This window comes from Nicotiana tabacum, chromosome 6 (genome assembly GCF_000715075.1).
Source record: "Nicotiana tabacum cultivar K326 chromosome 6, ASM71507v2, whole genome shotgun sequence".
Taxonomy (NCBI): domain Eukaryota; kingdom Viridiplantae; phylum Streptophyta; class Magnoliopsida; order Solanales; family Solanaceae; genus Nicotiana; species Nicotiana tabacum.
In genome coordinates this window covers 179,166,693-179,184,698 of record NC_134085.1, presented here as the reverse complement: position 1 = coordinate 179,184,698, position 18,006 = coordinate 179,166,693, and the positions used below count along the sequence as shown (strand labels likewise).

Below are 18,006 nucleotides of genomic sequence, written 5' to 3'. Positions count from 1 at the left end.
TATGCTCCCTACTTTGGCACAAGTAGTTTCAGAAAGTCAACGCCTTGGTCAGGACTCTCGGCCTGTACGATGACCCCATCTTAGAATAAAGGATACTCCCAAAAATCTTTTCTTTCTAAAACTTCTTCTTGTGACTTTTCAAGTCTAAATCTTTTATTTATAGAACATCATGTACATGCTCATGTTGGTGTCCTTAAATGTAAAGCATGACATAAGAATGAAATAAACATGTAAAAGTATTTCTAAAGATTCTTTCTTATTCATAAATTTTAACACGAAAATAACATATAAGAATAACCCAAAATACTGAAAATTTAAGCACACATATCATAATAAGTCATCTAAAAATCTGATCTTTGACTTCCTATGCAAAGCTTACCAAATAACAAATCATTCTGCCTGATTGAAATTTCAAACAGAAACACTTGGAAATCCCTCTATTCTCCATGTAAAATAAGAGTACACTAAATTTATACTTACAAGACTAGAAGATGCAACAAGAATGGACTTGCTGCCATTAGGCGCGAGAACACTAAGGCTGTATTGTGGCCCGGGCCTGGCCCGGGATCGCGGGCCTAACGGGCCGGTTCAACCGGGCCTGGGCTCTAGTGGTGTAAAAGCCCGTGAGGGTCCGGTTCAAGACATTTAGCCCGTGAGCCCGGGACCGTTAAGCCCGGGACCGGCTGGCGGGCCTGGGCCGGTTCAACCGGGCCCAACGGGCCTAACGGGCTCTAACTTTTTTTTTTTAAAAAAGGACCAACGGTCAGATTTTTAAAATCTAGTCGTTGGCCTTCAAAATTTATCCGTTGGCCACTTTAAAAGATAGCCATTTGGCCCCCAAACTTTACTTTAACCCCAAACTTTTTATAATTACACTTTTCCCAATTCTCAACTATAAATACCCCCCCATTCTTTCATTTTTACTCACAAAATCATCAATCTCTCTCAATCTCTCTCTAATTTTCTTCTATAATTGCTTGCTTTATTATTGCAATTTCGTGAAAAATTGTGAAGTTGGTGAATTGAAGTATTCAAGTCTTCAAGTCTTCAACGATATTCAATTTTCAAGAAGTTGTTCGTCAATTCGGTAAACGCGTTCCAACTCTTAAGTTTTAATATTATAGTTTTGTTAGTTTTATTTAGTACAATTATAATTAATATGGTATTTTCTTTGAAAAATATTTTTGGTGGTAAGGGTAAGGGAAAATCTAAAATTGGTGAATCTAGTAGCCAAGCTACTACTCTTCCCCCGGCTCCCCGACCCAGACCTGTTACCCGTCCTCCTCCACCTATTATTCTTGATAGTGATAACCCTTGTTTTCAATTTTCCGATAGTCAATTTTGCCATGTTGTTGTACCGGGTCAACAATTAAATAAAGAAGTTATGAATGCTCTTTATCCTAATGAAACTATCTTTGAAAATGATGATTTAGATGAAACGCAACCTGATTTAGATGATACACCTACTAGTCCTGTTAATAACCCAACTGATGCCCCGCCTGACCCTCCTATAGCAACCCCTACTTTTAATAGACAACCTTCTAAACGGCCGAAATATCTCTTGTTTGGTATTTTTTTACTCAACTAAGAGAAAAAATAAGGCTAAGTATAACACTTGTGGGTCTCAACTAGTTCATAAATTTACTGGAGACCGTAGCGGTACGGGTAGTTTGACTAGACACATATTGAAACACCCTAGAGATAAAGCTAGATTTTTACAAATGAAAGCTGCACAAGAGGGGACAAGTGTAGATAGTACGGTTAACCCTAGTACAGGTTCAAATCTAGTTCAACCGGGAATTAACATTGTTACCAGTGACATTTTATACTATGATCCGAATAAAGATCGTGAAGAATTTTTTAAATGGTTACTGTTATGTGCTTACCCTATAGTTTTCCTTCTAACCCTCATTTTGTGCATTATATTAGAAGAGTTTTTAATCCTACTTATAAAGGATGGCCTCGCGCAACCGTAAAGAGCGATATTTATAAATATAAACATGAATATGAACAATATTTGCGCTATTTATTTACTCATATAGATTGTCGCATTGCAATTACTACTGATATTGGTAGAAGTGGTAATGACTGTGATTGGATCCGTTCGGATAGAAGAAATTTTGGACTTGCAGAATCACAACCGGAGATAGATGAAGCTTATGAAGAAATGCTAGCGGAACTTGCGCAGGATGCTGCTTCGCCCGGAAGCGGTGATGAACAAGCTTCTTTTCCACCACCACCAACGGAAATTCCTCCGGAACTTCAAGGATTTATGAGATTCGTTAGAGATAATACATAGACTAACATGTAACTTGTATTTTGGCACATCTTCCTTAGTTTTTTTCCTTTTAATGGTGGTATTAGTACCTTGTTGTGCTCATTCCATTAGGGGGAGGAAGACTAAGAAAGATATTGTCATTCTTTGTTAATGTCGTAATAGTAAAATATATAAGACATTCCCTTGAATATTTCTTTGCAATTTATTTTGTGTTTAAATTTGATATAGTAAATATATTATATATCTAATACATATAAACTCTATATATATCTAATACATACTATATACACTATATATACTATATATATTTATATAGCTATATATAAGCAATTTATACTAGTATATACATATATAGTTTACAAGAAAGTGCCTTACATAAAAAAAAATAAAAAAAATAGCCTATATATATGTGTGTGTGTGTATGTATATATATATATATATACATACACATATATATAAGGCACTATATATATCTCTAATACATATAAACTATATATATATATATATATATATATATATATATATATATATATATATATATATATATATATATACATATATATAAGGCAATATATATTACATAAGGCAATATATAATTATATATACACATAATACACCCTTATATATACATACTATACATACTATATATACTATATATATTTATATAGCTATATATAAGCAATTTATACTAGTATATACATATATAGTTTACAAGAAAGTGCCTTAGATAAAAAAAATAAAAAGATAGCCCGAAACAAAAAAGCCCGTTAGGCCCGCGGGCCCGACCCATTTAGCCCAGGACCATGTGGGCTTAGGACCACCGTGGACCGGTTCCACACATTGGGACCGTTTGGCCCGGGACCGCCTCATCCCGGCCCGCCTGAAGCCCAGGCCCGTTTGGCCCGGGCCCGGACCACAATACAGCCTTAATCGAAGTCGAGCATTTTCTTCATCAGTGATCTCTTACATAAAAAAATTAAAAAGAAATAGCCCGAAACGGAAAAAGCCCGTTAGGCCCGTTTAGGCCCGCGGGCCCGACTCATTTAGCCCGGGACCATGTGGGCTTAGGACCGTCGTGGGCCGATTCCACACATTGGGACCGTTTGGCCCGGGCCCGCCTCAGCCCGGCCCGCCTCAAGCCCATGCACGTTTGGCCCGGACCCAGACCACAATACAACATTAGAGAACACTAAATTTTGCTAGAACAATTCTAAGTTAATAAGTACTTACTCGCTCCAATTAAATAAATATAAACTCTTTTAAGAAATTCATCAAACACCTTGTTTGTGTGCTTTTATGAGTTAAACCACTTTAGTAAAAGGTTATATCAAATCACCTCAAAACTTCTCGAGCCAATACGCACGCCCCAGTCCAATTGACACCAAACAATCGATTCTACAACAACCAGTGCATTTCAATCAATTTTAAAGTACTACACATAATTATGAAATTTATTGATGATATAGAGGAAGAAAAGAATTAACTATTCAATTCTTACCTATTACTACTGTAGGGTAATTGACAATAGGGGATTTTACATACCTGAGTTCAAGAATAAGTGAGTTATGAAAAACCCTAGGATTTTTTTTTTGTTGCCTACGTGCTCTGTTGCTTTTCGTCTAAGGCAAAAGCCTTCGCCCTTTTTGAAGAATCAGAACGTGGGTTTTGTTCTCTTTAAGGCTTAAAGCCTTTAGTTTCCAATAGCCCTTTTATGGGGTTTTAGTCCCCTTTCCCTTTTTTTTAACTAATAATTAATGATACCCACTTTTAATAATTAATAATAGTAAAATTATTAATATTTTTCTAATTGTATATCCAAATATACACACACACACACACACACACATATATACACACACACACACACATCACTATAGGCAAGATAAAAATAATAAAAATGGTAATAATTTAGTTCTATAGTTAGCGTGTCTCTAAACTTTTATAAATTTGAGGAGTGTTACACTTTCTTTTTATCTTCAGAGTCTAAATGAACAACTTCACTACCTTAGAGGTAGAGATAATGTCTGCATTAATTGTGGCAAAAGAAAATAGTTATCCATCCATATTATCCATTAAAAAATGGGTTGAATAATGAATTGTTAACAGGTCAAATATGGATAAAAATCATATTATCCACTTAGAAAATGGATAATCAATGAATAACTAATGTGTTTAGTTTTTATATTTTGTAAAGCCTCAAATTCGGAGTTAATAAAATTTGGGAGACTATGAATTCTCCCAAAGTGATCATATTCAAGAAGCCAGGTTAACCAATTTTTCATTCGTATTAAATATGAGCCGGGTCGGATAATTTTATCCGTTTTTGCATCACCCGTTTCCGACCCGTCTCATATCCGACCCGACCCACCTATTTGTCATCCCTAGTCTGCGTACACACTACCCTCCCCAACCCCACTCATGAGATTATACCCGAGTTGTTGTTATTGTTGTACTTCTAAGTACCGAATTAAAATCAAAGTGCATATTGATTCTTACATCATAGGTGGATTTTCTTATTTTTAGTTTGATTCTGTTTTTCTTCAGCTTTTTTATCTTTCAGATGCTTTGATAAAGTAAAAAGGTAGAGCACTACCATCTGGAGAGAAATTTAGCCAACTCTCCCAATGGTTTCGGACCACAGGAACTTGGACGAATTAAATTAAGATCATGGCATTAATGTAGCTGTGGTCCAAACAAAAAATGTGGCAAGATCATATCCATAGTAGGACCTTCATTTGATTTTCAGCTTCCCAATTTAAAATGTGAAGAAAACTAGTAACTAACTCCAACAACCATTTTGCATCTCTTACGTCTTTAACTTGGGAGAAATTCAAAAATAGCCAGATTTACAACCGGTCGTTCAAAAATAGTCCAGTTTCAAAAGTAATCGAAATTTAGTTATTTTTCATGTAAAGATAAATAAGAGCGAAAACACTGTTCAAAACCCGGAAAATACGCTAGTATATTATACTGGAGTTCCAGCATAAGTATGCTTGAACTCCAGCATATTATACTGGAGTTACAGGATAAGTATGCTGGAACTCCAGCATAATATGATGGAATTTCAGCATAAGTACACTAGAACTCCAGCATAATATACTGGAGTTCCATCAAGTATAATTATCCAGTATAAAATATTGGAGTTTGGAGCACCGGTGCTACAGTCTCCAGTATATTATACTGGAGTCAGCAAAGTATACCGGTCCATCATAATATGCCGGAGTTCATACACAGGTGCACCGAACTCCAGTATATTATGCTGGACCGGTCTCTGTTGCAGCAAAATAGTGGCTATTTTTCATTGATTTCGTAAACGCTTGCTATTTTTGAATGACCAGTCCAAAAACTGGCTATACCTTGCTATTTTTACCTTTAACTTCTCCACCTAAAATTTCAGTGGTACCAGAGTATGATGGTAATGTTATTGTGAAGGTCCATTAATTTTGGTAAATCAGTGCAAGCACCTCACAAGTATATATCTACATTACTTGTCCAATGTCCTCTCGAAATCACGTTAAACTAGAGTTGTGTCTTACCTCAAAGGGTATGCATTTGCTTAAAATGGGCCAAGTAATTTAGGAGCATAAGGTCATGGTATGGATGCAGAAGATCTTTACAACCGTATTTCAAGAACTTATGTCACAACGAACTGATAAAAGTATAGTACAAAAGATGAAACAAGTCTGCGAGAAAAATTGAGAGATAGAGAACATAGGAGAAATAAATTGCATACGTTGTTATTGAACACCTACAAGGAGAATGAACTCGGAATCTAGCGAGAATTCCTGGAAAGAATCTAAAGCAAATCTGTGGTGGAATGCAAAAGGTGACACAGAAGGCATAACATAGCTCAATAAAGCAAAACAGAGATGCGGGAGTTAGAGATAAAATTTGGCGCACTCATTTAGCAGTCGGACAACTTCCCAATATAATTGATCTGAAGGAGCTCCAGCCACTCCATTTCCACCATCATGCAGACCTGTCCGAATACCATAACATCCTTCCATCCCTCTTTCAATTGATCAACCGGGGCTCTCATACAATTGAAAAATACATCATGTCCAAAGAATTTTAACTTTCTGATGCACCTTATGCATGATGCCTCATATCAAAAGCGAACCCTTTCGTTGGGTGGTAAAGTAGATCCAAAATCATTAAAAACGATAGGAACCTGACACTTGATATAAAGAAGATAGGAACCTCCACCTTCAGTTTTGTCCTATAAAGTTAAAATCTAAACCAGAACAGTCTTACAGCTTATGATCTGCTACTAACAGTTTGTTCAACATTCTATACAGATATAGGTGTTCTTTCCCAGAACTCATTATTACGAGTAGTCATCGTAGCAAATTTCTTCTTCTGAAAGTGCAAAAATCAGAAGCAGTCTAAAAAAAGGATCTCTATTTCATAAACTTCAGAAATGGCCTTCAAATCTGATGGCAGTCACAATGAATCCTTAACTGCATAATGTGACAATTCAAGTCCCAGAAAACATATTCACGGAACCAAACGTGACAGCTAGCTTTTCATCAAGCCAAGCTGCTGCTTCCTCGTTTTCTCTCTCAATGAACGCATATCATATGCGTGGTGTTAGCAACAATGCCTTCTAGGAGAGCACTATCCATAGTTCGTTTAATTTGTCCAGAACTTCCAAAATCTGTGGGTGTAACTTATCAGCAACACGAAACTCGTGAACAACACCATTCACCTCGATCCAACTACATCCGATGTCTGATTGGGTCTTTCTCTGACCCATTGCTTTCCTCACTTCAGAAACTTTCTCCCAGTTGCCTAGAGATGCATACAGATTAGAGAGCAGTACCTCACTTCCACTAGGTCCAGCAGAGTTAAGCTGCTTTATAAAATCTATAATGCTGTTACCAAGGAAAATATTGCGATGAATTCTACAGGCACTGAGCAAAGCCCTCCATATGACTATATCAGGTTTTATCTGCATGCTCTTGACAACTTCAAGTGCCTTTTCCAAGTATCCAGCACGGCCAAGTAAATCAACATAACAGCCATAGTGTTCAATCTGAGGCTTAAGTCCCCATAAGGTCTCCATGTTATAGAAAATTGAAGAACCCTCTTCTACCAGACCTGAATGGCTACAGGCGTTAAGCACCCCTATAATAGTTACTTCATTTGGATTAACTTTTTTATCTAACATCATGTTAAACACGGTTAAGGAATCCTCACCAAGCCCGTGATATGATAACCCTGAGATCATACTTGTGAAATTGTGTACATCAGGTCTTGGAATTCTATTGAAAATCAATCTAGCACAGTCTATTCTCCCACATTTCGCATACATGTCAATAAGAGCAGTAGAAATATTTGAACTACAAAGAATATCATTTCTCATAATATAAGCATGAATCCAATTTCCCTGTTCTAAGGCCCCAAGATTAGCACAGGCAGATAGAGCACAAACAAGTACAGCCTCATTAGGCCTTACCTTATCTTCAACGGCACAAAACATCTCATTTAAACAGACAAGTACCTCCATGTACCTCCCGTTTCCAGCAAAACCCGATATGATAACAGCCCAAGAAACATCATTCCGCTGTGGCATTTTATAAAAGATTTCACAAGCTTGATCCATCTCACCATTATTTGCATACCCACACACCAAACTAGTCCAAGAGAACACATCTCTTTCAGTCATTTTATCAAAAACTTTGTAAGCATCATCTGTAATCTTGAAAACCGCATACATATTAATCAATGAATTCCCCACATATAAGTTTGATTCCAGCCCATTTTTCACCACTAACCCATGAACAATTTTTCCGTGTACAATTGATCTTTGGTGGGCACATGATGTAACAATGAAAGTGAAAGTATACTCGTCTGGATGAACCCGAATCAGGGGATCTAAATTCAAGAGTAGGCGAAAAAGACTGAAACTTTCTGAAGAATTTTGGAGTTTGCAATAGGTTCTGATAATCAGATTCCATATTAGAATGGGGGGTGAAGGCAGGGGATAGTGAAAGAACAAAAGTCTTGCTGAGGTGAATTCCATAATGTGTAGGTAACAGTGAATGAGAGAATTAACAAAAGCAGCAGTTGATGAGAGGGCTTGTGTGAGTATTTGGGCATGTATTTGCTTTAGTTGAGATTTTGGTGGGCGTTGGTGTAGCAATTTAGATAATTCTTTTCGAGTTATGTGAATATTCTGGCTGGGAATTTTATGTTGGGAGACGGCGGGAAAAGTGGTTGTTGAACAATAACAGATTCGACATTTGGGCTTAATATCAGTCAAGTGTTTGGCTTTAAGCCAAGAAAACAAGCGCATTTCAAGTTTCACAAAGAATATGAAACTGGAAATCAATTAGGCGTCTCAGCTCTAGTCATACTGATATTTAGTGCTTTGCACTAATTTCTATCATGACCTTGGGGGTTGGGGGGGGGGGGGGGGGAGTGAAAACCATTGGGAATACTGTGGTAAAGAAGCTAGAATTTTACTCCATAAGAAAACTCAATGATGTCAAATACGACTAAGTTGGGGTCTTCAAATATTTTACTCCACAAAAAAACTCAATTAGACTAGTTTTTAGAAGTTTACTTGACAAATTACAAGGACTTGAAACTGACTGAACTCAACTTAGATTTCAGCATTGTGCGTAATCACAATTGATGTTGAGTGACTGACTGAACCTAACTTACTGTAGGTAATTTCGGATAATTGAGTGATCATTTGAGTAATGGAATCATTACTTAAATAGTCACTCAATTATTCGAAATTATCTAGTTAAGTCATTTTTCCTCCGTTTGTAAAAAATAAGTCACTTAATTACGCTTATAGCACTCACAAGATAATTTAGAGGGTAAAATATGTATTTGGTAATCAAAAGTTTGAGAAATCTAGTTAAGTGACCTTCTGAGTGTTATAGGCCTAGTTAAGTGACTTTGTTGTTACAAACGAAAAAAATATGACTTCAATAGGTAATTTCATATAATTGAATGACCATTTGAGTAATGGACTCTACATTCACACTCATTCCAACTTTTGAGTGCCAACATCAATGGCCTTCATTGGATCATTACTAGTTAACCATAAAAAATACTACTAGTAAAATATAGACAAGGGTCAACCACAGTTTAATGGCTAATCTTTTTCTGTCTCGTACCTTCAAAAGAAGCATAACATGGAATTTAGTAATTGAGTGTAAGTAGTCAAAAGAAATTGCCACAAAGGAAACTGAGAAATGAATTTACTTAGTTTATGAACCAAGGAAAATAGACTTTTCCCAGATAAAAGCCACACCAATTTCGGGACAACCACAAGAGCAATCCCATTATACATACTTTAGGCAAAACTATCATATATAGCAAGTAAGGTACACACCAACAGAAAAAGAAAAGAAGTGAAACTCTGTTGACTCTCTCATGAAAATATCAGATATAGGCATTTGATAATAACCCTCTTGTATGTATTAACCTCTTGACCTGATTAAGGCCAGAAAGCTGACTCTCGATGTTGTATTGCAAAATCAAACGAACGCGAAAACTTTCATGGCAGAACTCTATGCTTTTCCATTTGCAATCACCCCTTTAATCTTCTCGTTGTCTTCCATGTGGCTGAAGTTGCCTCTTTGCTTGAAGAGCTGCGTGTGATGGTGCCTACAATACAGCTTATGATCATGAGCCACATAATTTGATGGACTAATCACACAGCCCCCATGGCTACATTTGAAACATGCCCTGTGGTACGACGTGCCATCAACAGCCACCTGTGAAATAGCAATGAGCATAATAAGTGTATGTTGATCTAAGAGGAAAAGGAGAGCTTTCAACAGGAGCACTCAGGCTTGGATTCAACTATTCATAAATTCTTATTTTCTGGTGATTACAGTACAAACGATTAGATTGCCTACATTAGGGCACTCAGGCTTGGATTTCGAAAGAGAGATCAATGTCTATAGTGTTACTATTCATCGTTTTCCACTAAAGCTAACTACTAAACAGAAAAGAAAATGTCAGTATGTACCTTTTCGAGGGGGTAAACAGTTTTCTTGCAGGATACACATTTATCTTGAGTTCCACCAAACAAAGCTGAAACTTTGCTGTTTGATTGTCCCTGAGTAGATCAACAATACAGCACAAGTGAGCTCAGCGGGTAAAAAGAAGAGAACGGTGTATGCTTAAGGGATCATAAGAGATCTTGACATTAGAATCAATCATGGAATACCTGATCAGCAGATCTTTCCCTGGCTGTTCTTGGAGCCCCTACTGCAAACAATATAACGAGCAAGTGAAAACAAGCTTCAAAGGAATAAGTGATGCAAAAAATGAATTATAAGAAATATCAACTGGGTAGTAACCTTCAAAACTCTTGTTCAGGCTTCCAGTCATTTTGAATAGTTGATCAAAATGAGGTCTGCAGTATAAAACTCCTTCATAGGAGTTGTAGTTACTTAGCTGCACAAGTTTAAAAAGGACAAGGAAATTAAGATCAAGAAGTCTTTTTATGGATTGATGAAAAAAGGCAAAGGAAATGATGCTAAAGATACATCAGAGAGTAATTGACATCATAATATCAGTCAACCTAGACTTTAATACTTTCAATTAATAGACTACCTGGCAATTAGGCGAATATTACTTATGTTCAAGTAGCACAAACTACAGAGAGATTTAATGAAGTTGTCCGGAAAAAAGAAATGTTCTGTCCTTCAAAATTGGAGGAAGAGCTGCAATTTCAACACAAACCAAGAGTTGTACTGTCATAGCTAGCAAGGTAGCTGTTAAGTTGAGGACCTGACTTCAAGACTAGAATGCAAAAATATCGCTTAACTCATCAACCAAATAGTGAAGGAAAAAGTTTGTCATTTAGCATAGTCTTATTTTGATAAATTCAAAGAAATGCCAGCACTTGGGCAATAGAACAAATAATCAGAAGTTTCAAATTCATGGTTTATCCTTTGCACTATCTTTTGAAAAAGCTAATAGATCCAGAATTCACAGATCAACAAAATAGGAGAATCAATGCCGGTATGAGAGGTTAATTGAGGATTAAAAGAGGACAATATTTAAGTTAGCAATACAATCAATTTTTGTATTGTTCTGATATATTTCATGTAGAATATTGAAGAAAAGTTCTTTGGCGGCCAAATAAATACAGAAAAGATGAGAATGATCATAAAAATAAAAAGCAAAGGCAAGATACAAGTGCAGGAAATTCAGATCTTCAATGTAGCAAGACAATAAGAAACTGCTGTAAATCGCTTTATCAATATCAATATGTCATCAAAGCTGTTATCTTTATGCCCAGCTTCAAATGCAAAAATCGCATGTTTACATATTACACCTAAGAAAGTAGTACTGCCAAATACTCAAAACTTTCAACAAGGCAGTTCACAACATTAGCAGCTAATGGAGATCCATTGTCCAAGATTATAATTCTCGATTATCATCGAATCGAATTAACAAGTAGCATGAGTGTTTCAATCTGAACACGCCCAAACAAAAATCAAACCAGGAAATACCTTTTAATAACATTAGGAGGAAGAAAATAAAAATACTGCTTTCCGGATAATAAATGTCGACTATAAATGATCTCAAGCAATCAGAAAGTCATTATATATAATTGTGAGAAAATGAAGTAATCACCTTGAGAGTACCCTTGCAATGATGACATCTGAAACAAGACTTGTGATAGACTTTGCTGTCAGCCTTAAGTTGATCAACCAAGTAGACAGTTTTCTCACAGGCCTTACACTTCTGTGTTGTCCCTCCAAATGTTGCCATTACTTTTTTCTCTGCAGATAGATAGACAGACACACAGACAGATCTCTACTGATAATTCAATCCCTCAAATTCTGATCCAGTAAGCCAAAAAAAAGAGAGACCCTTTTTCCAGGAATAGTCTCTCACTTTGAAAATTTGAGTCAATTACAGGACAGAGAACAAGTTCGGGCGTTACCGACGTGTTGAATACTTATTAGTAGTAGTAGGGGAGGACAGGCCTTTTCAATTGTGAATAGAAGAATATTGTCTGTCCACATTGTGGGTGTGGGGCATTACGGCCAATTAAAAATTTGAATTTTCGATTGACTCCAGCAAAGTAGTAATAGTGGATGGACAATAATATCCATTACTCAAACACGCGCCGATTCTCAAGAGGATTGTGCCTTCCGCCAACTATAGTTTTGGCTTTTGTGCGCTGTATGTATGTACAACTGCAAGTTGGTGTCAATGGATATTAGAAAACCGACTAAATCGATCGAACTGTACCGCATTGAACCGATTTTTAGATTTCTTTTAAAGAAATCGTAGGTTTTTATATAAATCTATAACCGTACCGATAATTAGGGTAAGTTTTTTATTTTATAAAAATAAACTGAAAAAATATCGAACCGTACCAAATAAATTTTACATGTAAAAAATATATTCATATAGTAAGTTTAAAACTAATAAAGTATTAAATTTTTCATTGGGTCTTGGAATTATGAAAACTGTTACAAGCCAATAAGTAATTAAACTCAAAATACTAATTTCTAAAACCCATTCTGCTACTTATACTTAAACTAAGCTATTTCAAGTATCTTTATTAGCAAGACACAAAGTATTCTAACGATTATGAGTAGCAAACTACAATGTTTGAATATGTTTCCTTTCATATAATTTAGATTTATCTTTTTGAATATTTAATCTTCTATAGACTCTATTCTTGAGTCCTATCTTGGTATATCTTTCAACTCGTGTGATTTATATTTTCTTTGCTTTTACTTAGTTTCTTTTACGTTGGTGTCGAATAGTTGTGTATCTATACTCTAACCATCTTTCATGTTTTTAATTCATTATCCTTTAGGCAATAAAATTGTCTAGAGAGTTTCGCTAAATCCTATAAAAGAACGTACGTTATTGCATTCTACTTTTACTGGTGAATTTTATATGACATTTAAAAATACCGAAAATTAACCGAACCGTACCGATACCGACATGATTGGGACGGTTTCGAAAAGTCTAGTTTTGGTTATACATAATAAAATAACCGAAAAATTGATATGGTACAAATTTTATAAAATAACCGGCCGAACCGAACCATTGACACCCCTAACCGCAACATTTACTACTCGTTAGTGACTTAGGTGGCCTATTTTTTTTCTAGGAAGTAGGAACACAAATTCACTCTAAATAACTAAAATTGATATGTTTGTACTATTTGATATGTTTACTTTATTTTACTTTTTAATAAATGTAAAACGTAATTGAATAGCAGTAGAAAGACGATTTTAATTTACATTGTACCATATAAAAAAATCTAGGCATGTGTAAGTGTTTTTATCAATCTAACTTAAACCCAACGGGTGCTTCCGGCCTTCCACCACCAACTATTCCATCCCTCCTCCACGACTAATCATCAAGTGTTCATGTTCGGTTTGAATCAATTTTTTTCTAAAAAGAAATCAAATCAAATAAGTTAATTTTTTAAATATTGGAACCAAATCAAACTAATTAAATTAATTTTTTATCGATTCATTTTCTGTCGGGTTTTATCGATTTTTCAAAATTTTATTGTTTTTTTAAGATGAGCGTACACTATCAAACACATATCTGGCGATTACATTTTTAACGTAACACTATCAAAACAATTGCTCTTTGAGAAGTCTATCATTTACCAAGAAATATTGATAATAATTGAATCAACTAGTGATGGTAATTTAAGGACTCATAGATTATTTTTAACATGAAATAGATTCTCGTATTTAGCAAAACCAATTACAACTAGAATCTAAAGGCAGAGAACTAGATTATTATAATAGCAAAAAACTAGACTAAAAGTGTAAACGATTAACATGTACCATAAGGTTTTAGAAACTTTGTATAAAAATATACATATATAAAATAAATTTTAAATAACTACTTGTATAGTCGGTTTTGTTCGGTTTTTTAGTTATATTTTTATTAAAACCAAAACTAAATCAAATTTATTCGGTTTTTAAAATTCAAAACCAAAATCAAACCAGACCATACCAAAAAAGTATCTGTTTTTTAATTGGTTTGGTTCGATTTTTGGATTTTTTCACGTAAGTATAGTTCCTTTTAAGCGTTGATTCTGTGCTTTATCTTCTCTTTTCTTATCGGTGTTTATTGTGGTGCATCCTTTGCTCGGGTTGCCAGTGTTATTCCTCGACTCAAAGAGTGAGACAAGGGTATTGTGTCATAGATGCCCTACTCCGAGCGTTCGTAGCGCAAACTTTTTAAAAGTCGTTGGGAGGCCCGTTCACATGATAAGGTTCCTTCCCAGAGCAAGTCACATTGAACTTCTTCTCCTAGCGTTGTGTTCTCATTTCTTTTATTTTCTTTTGTAGGTTTGCCTAAGGTCGTCAAGCTTAGGCCTCCGGTCGGAGACGAGGGCTTGCCTGTTGAGTCTCCTGCTTCGGGACTATAACACTCCTCAAATCTAGAAAAGTTTCAAGACATACTAAATATAGAATTTAAATTTTTTTTATCTTGCCTTAAGTGCATAAAAATTATACTTCTATAACGGATTTAAACCCTTGTAATTGATTTTTGAGTTACTTCTCTATTTACAAATAATTGGATATATAATTAGGAAAATATTAATAATTTTAATATTATTAATTATTAAAAGTAGGTATAATTAAATACTAGTTAAGTCAAAAAAAAAAAAAGGAAAAACAAAACAAATAAGGAAGCACGTGACAAGCCTTAGCCCTTTAAGGCAAAGGATTAAACAAAGGGCTTATACAAAGAAACAGAACGCTGTTCTGTTCACGCAGCAAACGCAAGGCACACAGGCAATAAAAAAGTTCTAGAGTTCTTTATAAATCACTAATTCTTGAACTCACGTATATAAATTCCCCATTGTCAATTATCCTACAGTAGTAGTAGGTAAGAATTGAATAGTTAATTCCTTTCTTTCTTTGTATCAACAGTAAATTTCATGTTTAGGTGTGAAACTTTAAAATTGATTAAAATACATTGGTTGTTGTAGAATTGATTATTTGACCGGTATAAATTGGACTGGATCTATGTATTGGCTCGAGGAGTTTTGAGGTGAGTTGATATAACCCTTTACTAAAGTGGTTTAACTCACAAAAGCACGCATACAATGTGTTTGATGAATTGCTTAAAAGAGTTAATATGTACTTAATTGGAGCGAGTGAGTATTTATTAACTTTGAATTGTTCTAGCTAAAGTTTAGATGATTTATTATGATATATATGCATAAATTTTCAGATTTTTGTGTTATTTTTATATGCCATTTTCATGTTAAAAATTCATGAAGAAGCAAGGATCTTTAGAAATATTTTTGAATATTTATTTCATTTTTATGCCATGCTTTAAGGATACTAATATGAGTATGTATAGGATGTTCCAGAAAAGATTTAGACTTGAAAAACCACAAGAAGAAGTTTTAGAAAGAAAAGATTTTTGGGAGTATCGTTATCATCCCGGCCGAGGTTTCTGACCAAGGTGTTAACTTCCTGAATACTTGTGCCAAAGTAGGGAGCACACGAGCCGAAGGTCTTCGTTGCTGAGAATTTACTTAGCCAGGCTAAGGTATGATACATGAGCGCCGAGAACCATGAAGCGAGGGACACCTCGTGGATTGGACCTATTCGATCAGGAGCCGATCACACGGTGACTAACACAGAAATAAGTCAGGATAGTTGGAACTCCCGAAATATAAAGTGAAGTATTTTTTTTATAAGAAAGAAAAAGAAAAAAATCTTTTAGAATATTCATAAACAGCTATTATGCAATTATTTTAGAATTGTTCTTAGAAGCTTTATGTTTTCTATGCATTTAGAATCTTTGCTCGTAATGTATATTGTATTAAAGTTTCGTCCCCTATCGTTGAGACTCACTGAGTGCAATGGATGGTACTGACGTTCTCTTTTGGGAACCTACGTTAGTCTGCGGTACAACGTAGGAACCAGTTTTGTAGGCGAGCAGGCTACAGTTTAGGACTTCCCTCTCATCCAGTGCTATTGGTGAGCTCCGCTTTTGTTCGTGGAGTATTCTTTTGAGTCATATTTATGTAGTTATATTTCTTTGTTTACTTGGAGAACTAGTCAGACAATCTCATGTCTTGAGAAATGTGTCAGTTTATCAGTAGAGGTTTCATAGACACAGTCGGTGGGTTAAGATTAAGATATTTTTGATAATAACTTAGCAATATTTCAGTGATTACTATGAATAAAGTTTTGGAGTTGGTTTATTTTAGAAATTTAAATTAACTAAAAGTATTTGGTTAAAGTATTATCTTGTTGAATATAAAGTTTGAAGTTATAATAGATTTGATAAATACAGATGGTTTGCTCGGTCAATTTTAGTGATTGGGTGCCGGTCACGACTTGTTTAGAAAATGGGTCGTGACAAACTTGGTATTAGAGCATCAGGTTTATAGAGTCCTAGAGGTCTATAAAGTCGTGTCAGTAGAGTCTTATTTATGGGTGTGAAGCGCGCCATACTTATAAATAGGAGGCTACCAACATTTAGGAAAAGTCTCATTTTTTTTCTTACTTTAGATCGTGCAGTAAAGCTTACCTCTAAGAAATTATCTAACAACTCACAGAAATGGCTCGTACTCACAACTCTAACACCGACACTCAAGATGCTGCTCAAGAAACTATTGCTACTATTGTAACTCCAAGTAGAACTAAGAAGGCTTCAACTCAGAAAAGAAAGGGTAAATCCACAAAGGAAGTTCAAGTACCCCGGGTTGAACATGAAGAAGGGGTGGAGCATAATGATCCAGTATCTCAGGATCCAGTGCCGCCCCCAACAACAGCTCCATCTCAGACAACTATATCTCCAGAGGTGGGTCAGATGTTTAATGCTGTCAACAGTGCTATGGAGATGTTTAAAGCCTTCATGGCCAACCAGAACGAGAGAAGAGATGAGATTCCACCTCAATCAAATAGACAGAACAATTCTAAGTCCTCAAGAGTGATTGAAGTTTTAAAGCTGAGTCGCCCATTATTCCATGGTACTATAGTTGATGAAGATCCAATGTTGTGGCTGGAGGGTGTCAAGAAAGCCCTCCGAGTGATGAAGGTATTTGATGATGAAGTTGTGGAGCTGACTGCCTACCAGCTTAGAGATATGGATGCTCTTGGTTTGAGATGTGGGAAAAGGAAAGAGATGAAGATGATGGTCCGCCTACTTGGGAAGAATTCGAATAGGCCTTCATGGCTAATTTTATACCAGAAGAGGATAAGAAAGCTAAGGTTATAGAGTTTGAGCAGCTCAAGCAAGGGAATAAAAGTGTGCAAGAGTACTACATGGAATTCATAAGTTTGGCTAAGCATGCTCCTCATATGGTTAAGACAGAAAAAGCAAAGATCGCAGGTTTGTTGGTGGTTTGGATTACCACATTAAGGATACAACATCAGTTGCAACGGTAGGAATGACAGCTTTCTGCTCTATTGTGGGTTTCGCCAAGAATTTAGAAAAAGACAGACAACAAAGGAGGGAAGAAAAAAAGCATAACAAGAAAGCCCGGACAATGGCCGGGTTTAATGGTACATCCAGCAGAGGAGGAAGGAGTTCCTTCAATAAGGAGTCATTAGCACCAGCTCAGTCCAGTCATTAGTCAGATGATGGGTCTTTCTTCAGACGTACTTAGAGTAATGGAAACCTGTCTCGCCAGAATTAGAATTTTAGGACACCATCCTCATATAGCCAGAGTCATGTTGAGCAACATTCATAACAACAAAGTTTTTGTGGTATATGTAAGCGGCAAAATTCAG

The 18,006-nt window shown here is 35.7% G+C and overlaps 2 protein-coding genes across 3 annotated transcripts; both read right to left on the bottom strand.

Moving 5' to 3' along the window:
- Positions 1-5,992: 5,992 nt before the first annotated feature.
- LOC107822479 (pentatricopeptide repeat-containing protein At2g20540-like) lies at positions 5,993-8,670 on the bottom strand. Its single transcript, XM_016649026.2, has one exon. The coding sequence runs from the start codon at positions 8,574-8,576 to the stop codon at positions 6,885-6,887; it is 1,692 nt and encodes a 563-aa protein (XP_016504512.2). The 5' UTR covers positions 8,577-8,670; the 3' UTR covers positions 5,993-6,884.
- Positions 8,671-9,486: 816 nt separating this feature from the next.
- On the bottom strand, positions 9,487-12,312 carry LOC107822480 (LIM domain-containing protein WLIM1). 2 transcript variants are annotated; one of them, XM_016649027.2, is made up of 5 exons: positions 11,891-12,312; positions 10,606-10,702; positions 10,473-10,513; positions 10,272-10,361; positions 9,487-10,014 (listed from the first exon to the last, which is right to left on the bottom strand). In XM_016649027.2, exons 1-5 carry the CDS (start codon positions 12,026-12,028, stop codon positions 9,808-9,810), a joined length of 573 nt encoding a protein of 190 aa, XP_016504513.1. In that variant the 5' UTR covers positions 12,029-12,312; the 3' UTR covers positions 9,487-9,807. The 2 variants fall into 2 exon arrangements, with proteins under 2 accessions (XP_016504513.1, XP_075112139.1); XM_075256038.1 differs by having other exon boundaries at positions 10,473-10,510.
- Between the last annotated feature and the right edge of the window lie 5,694 nt (positions 12,313-18,006).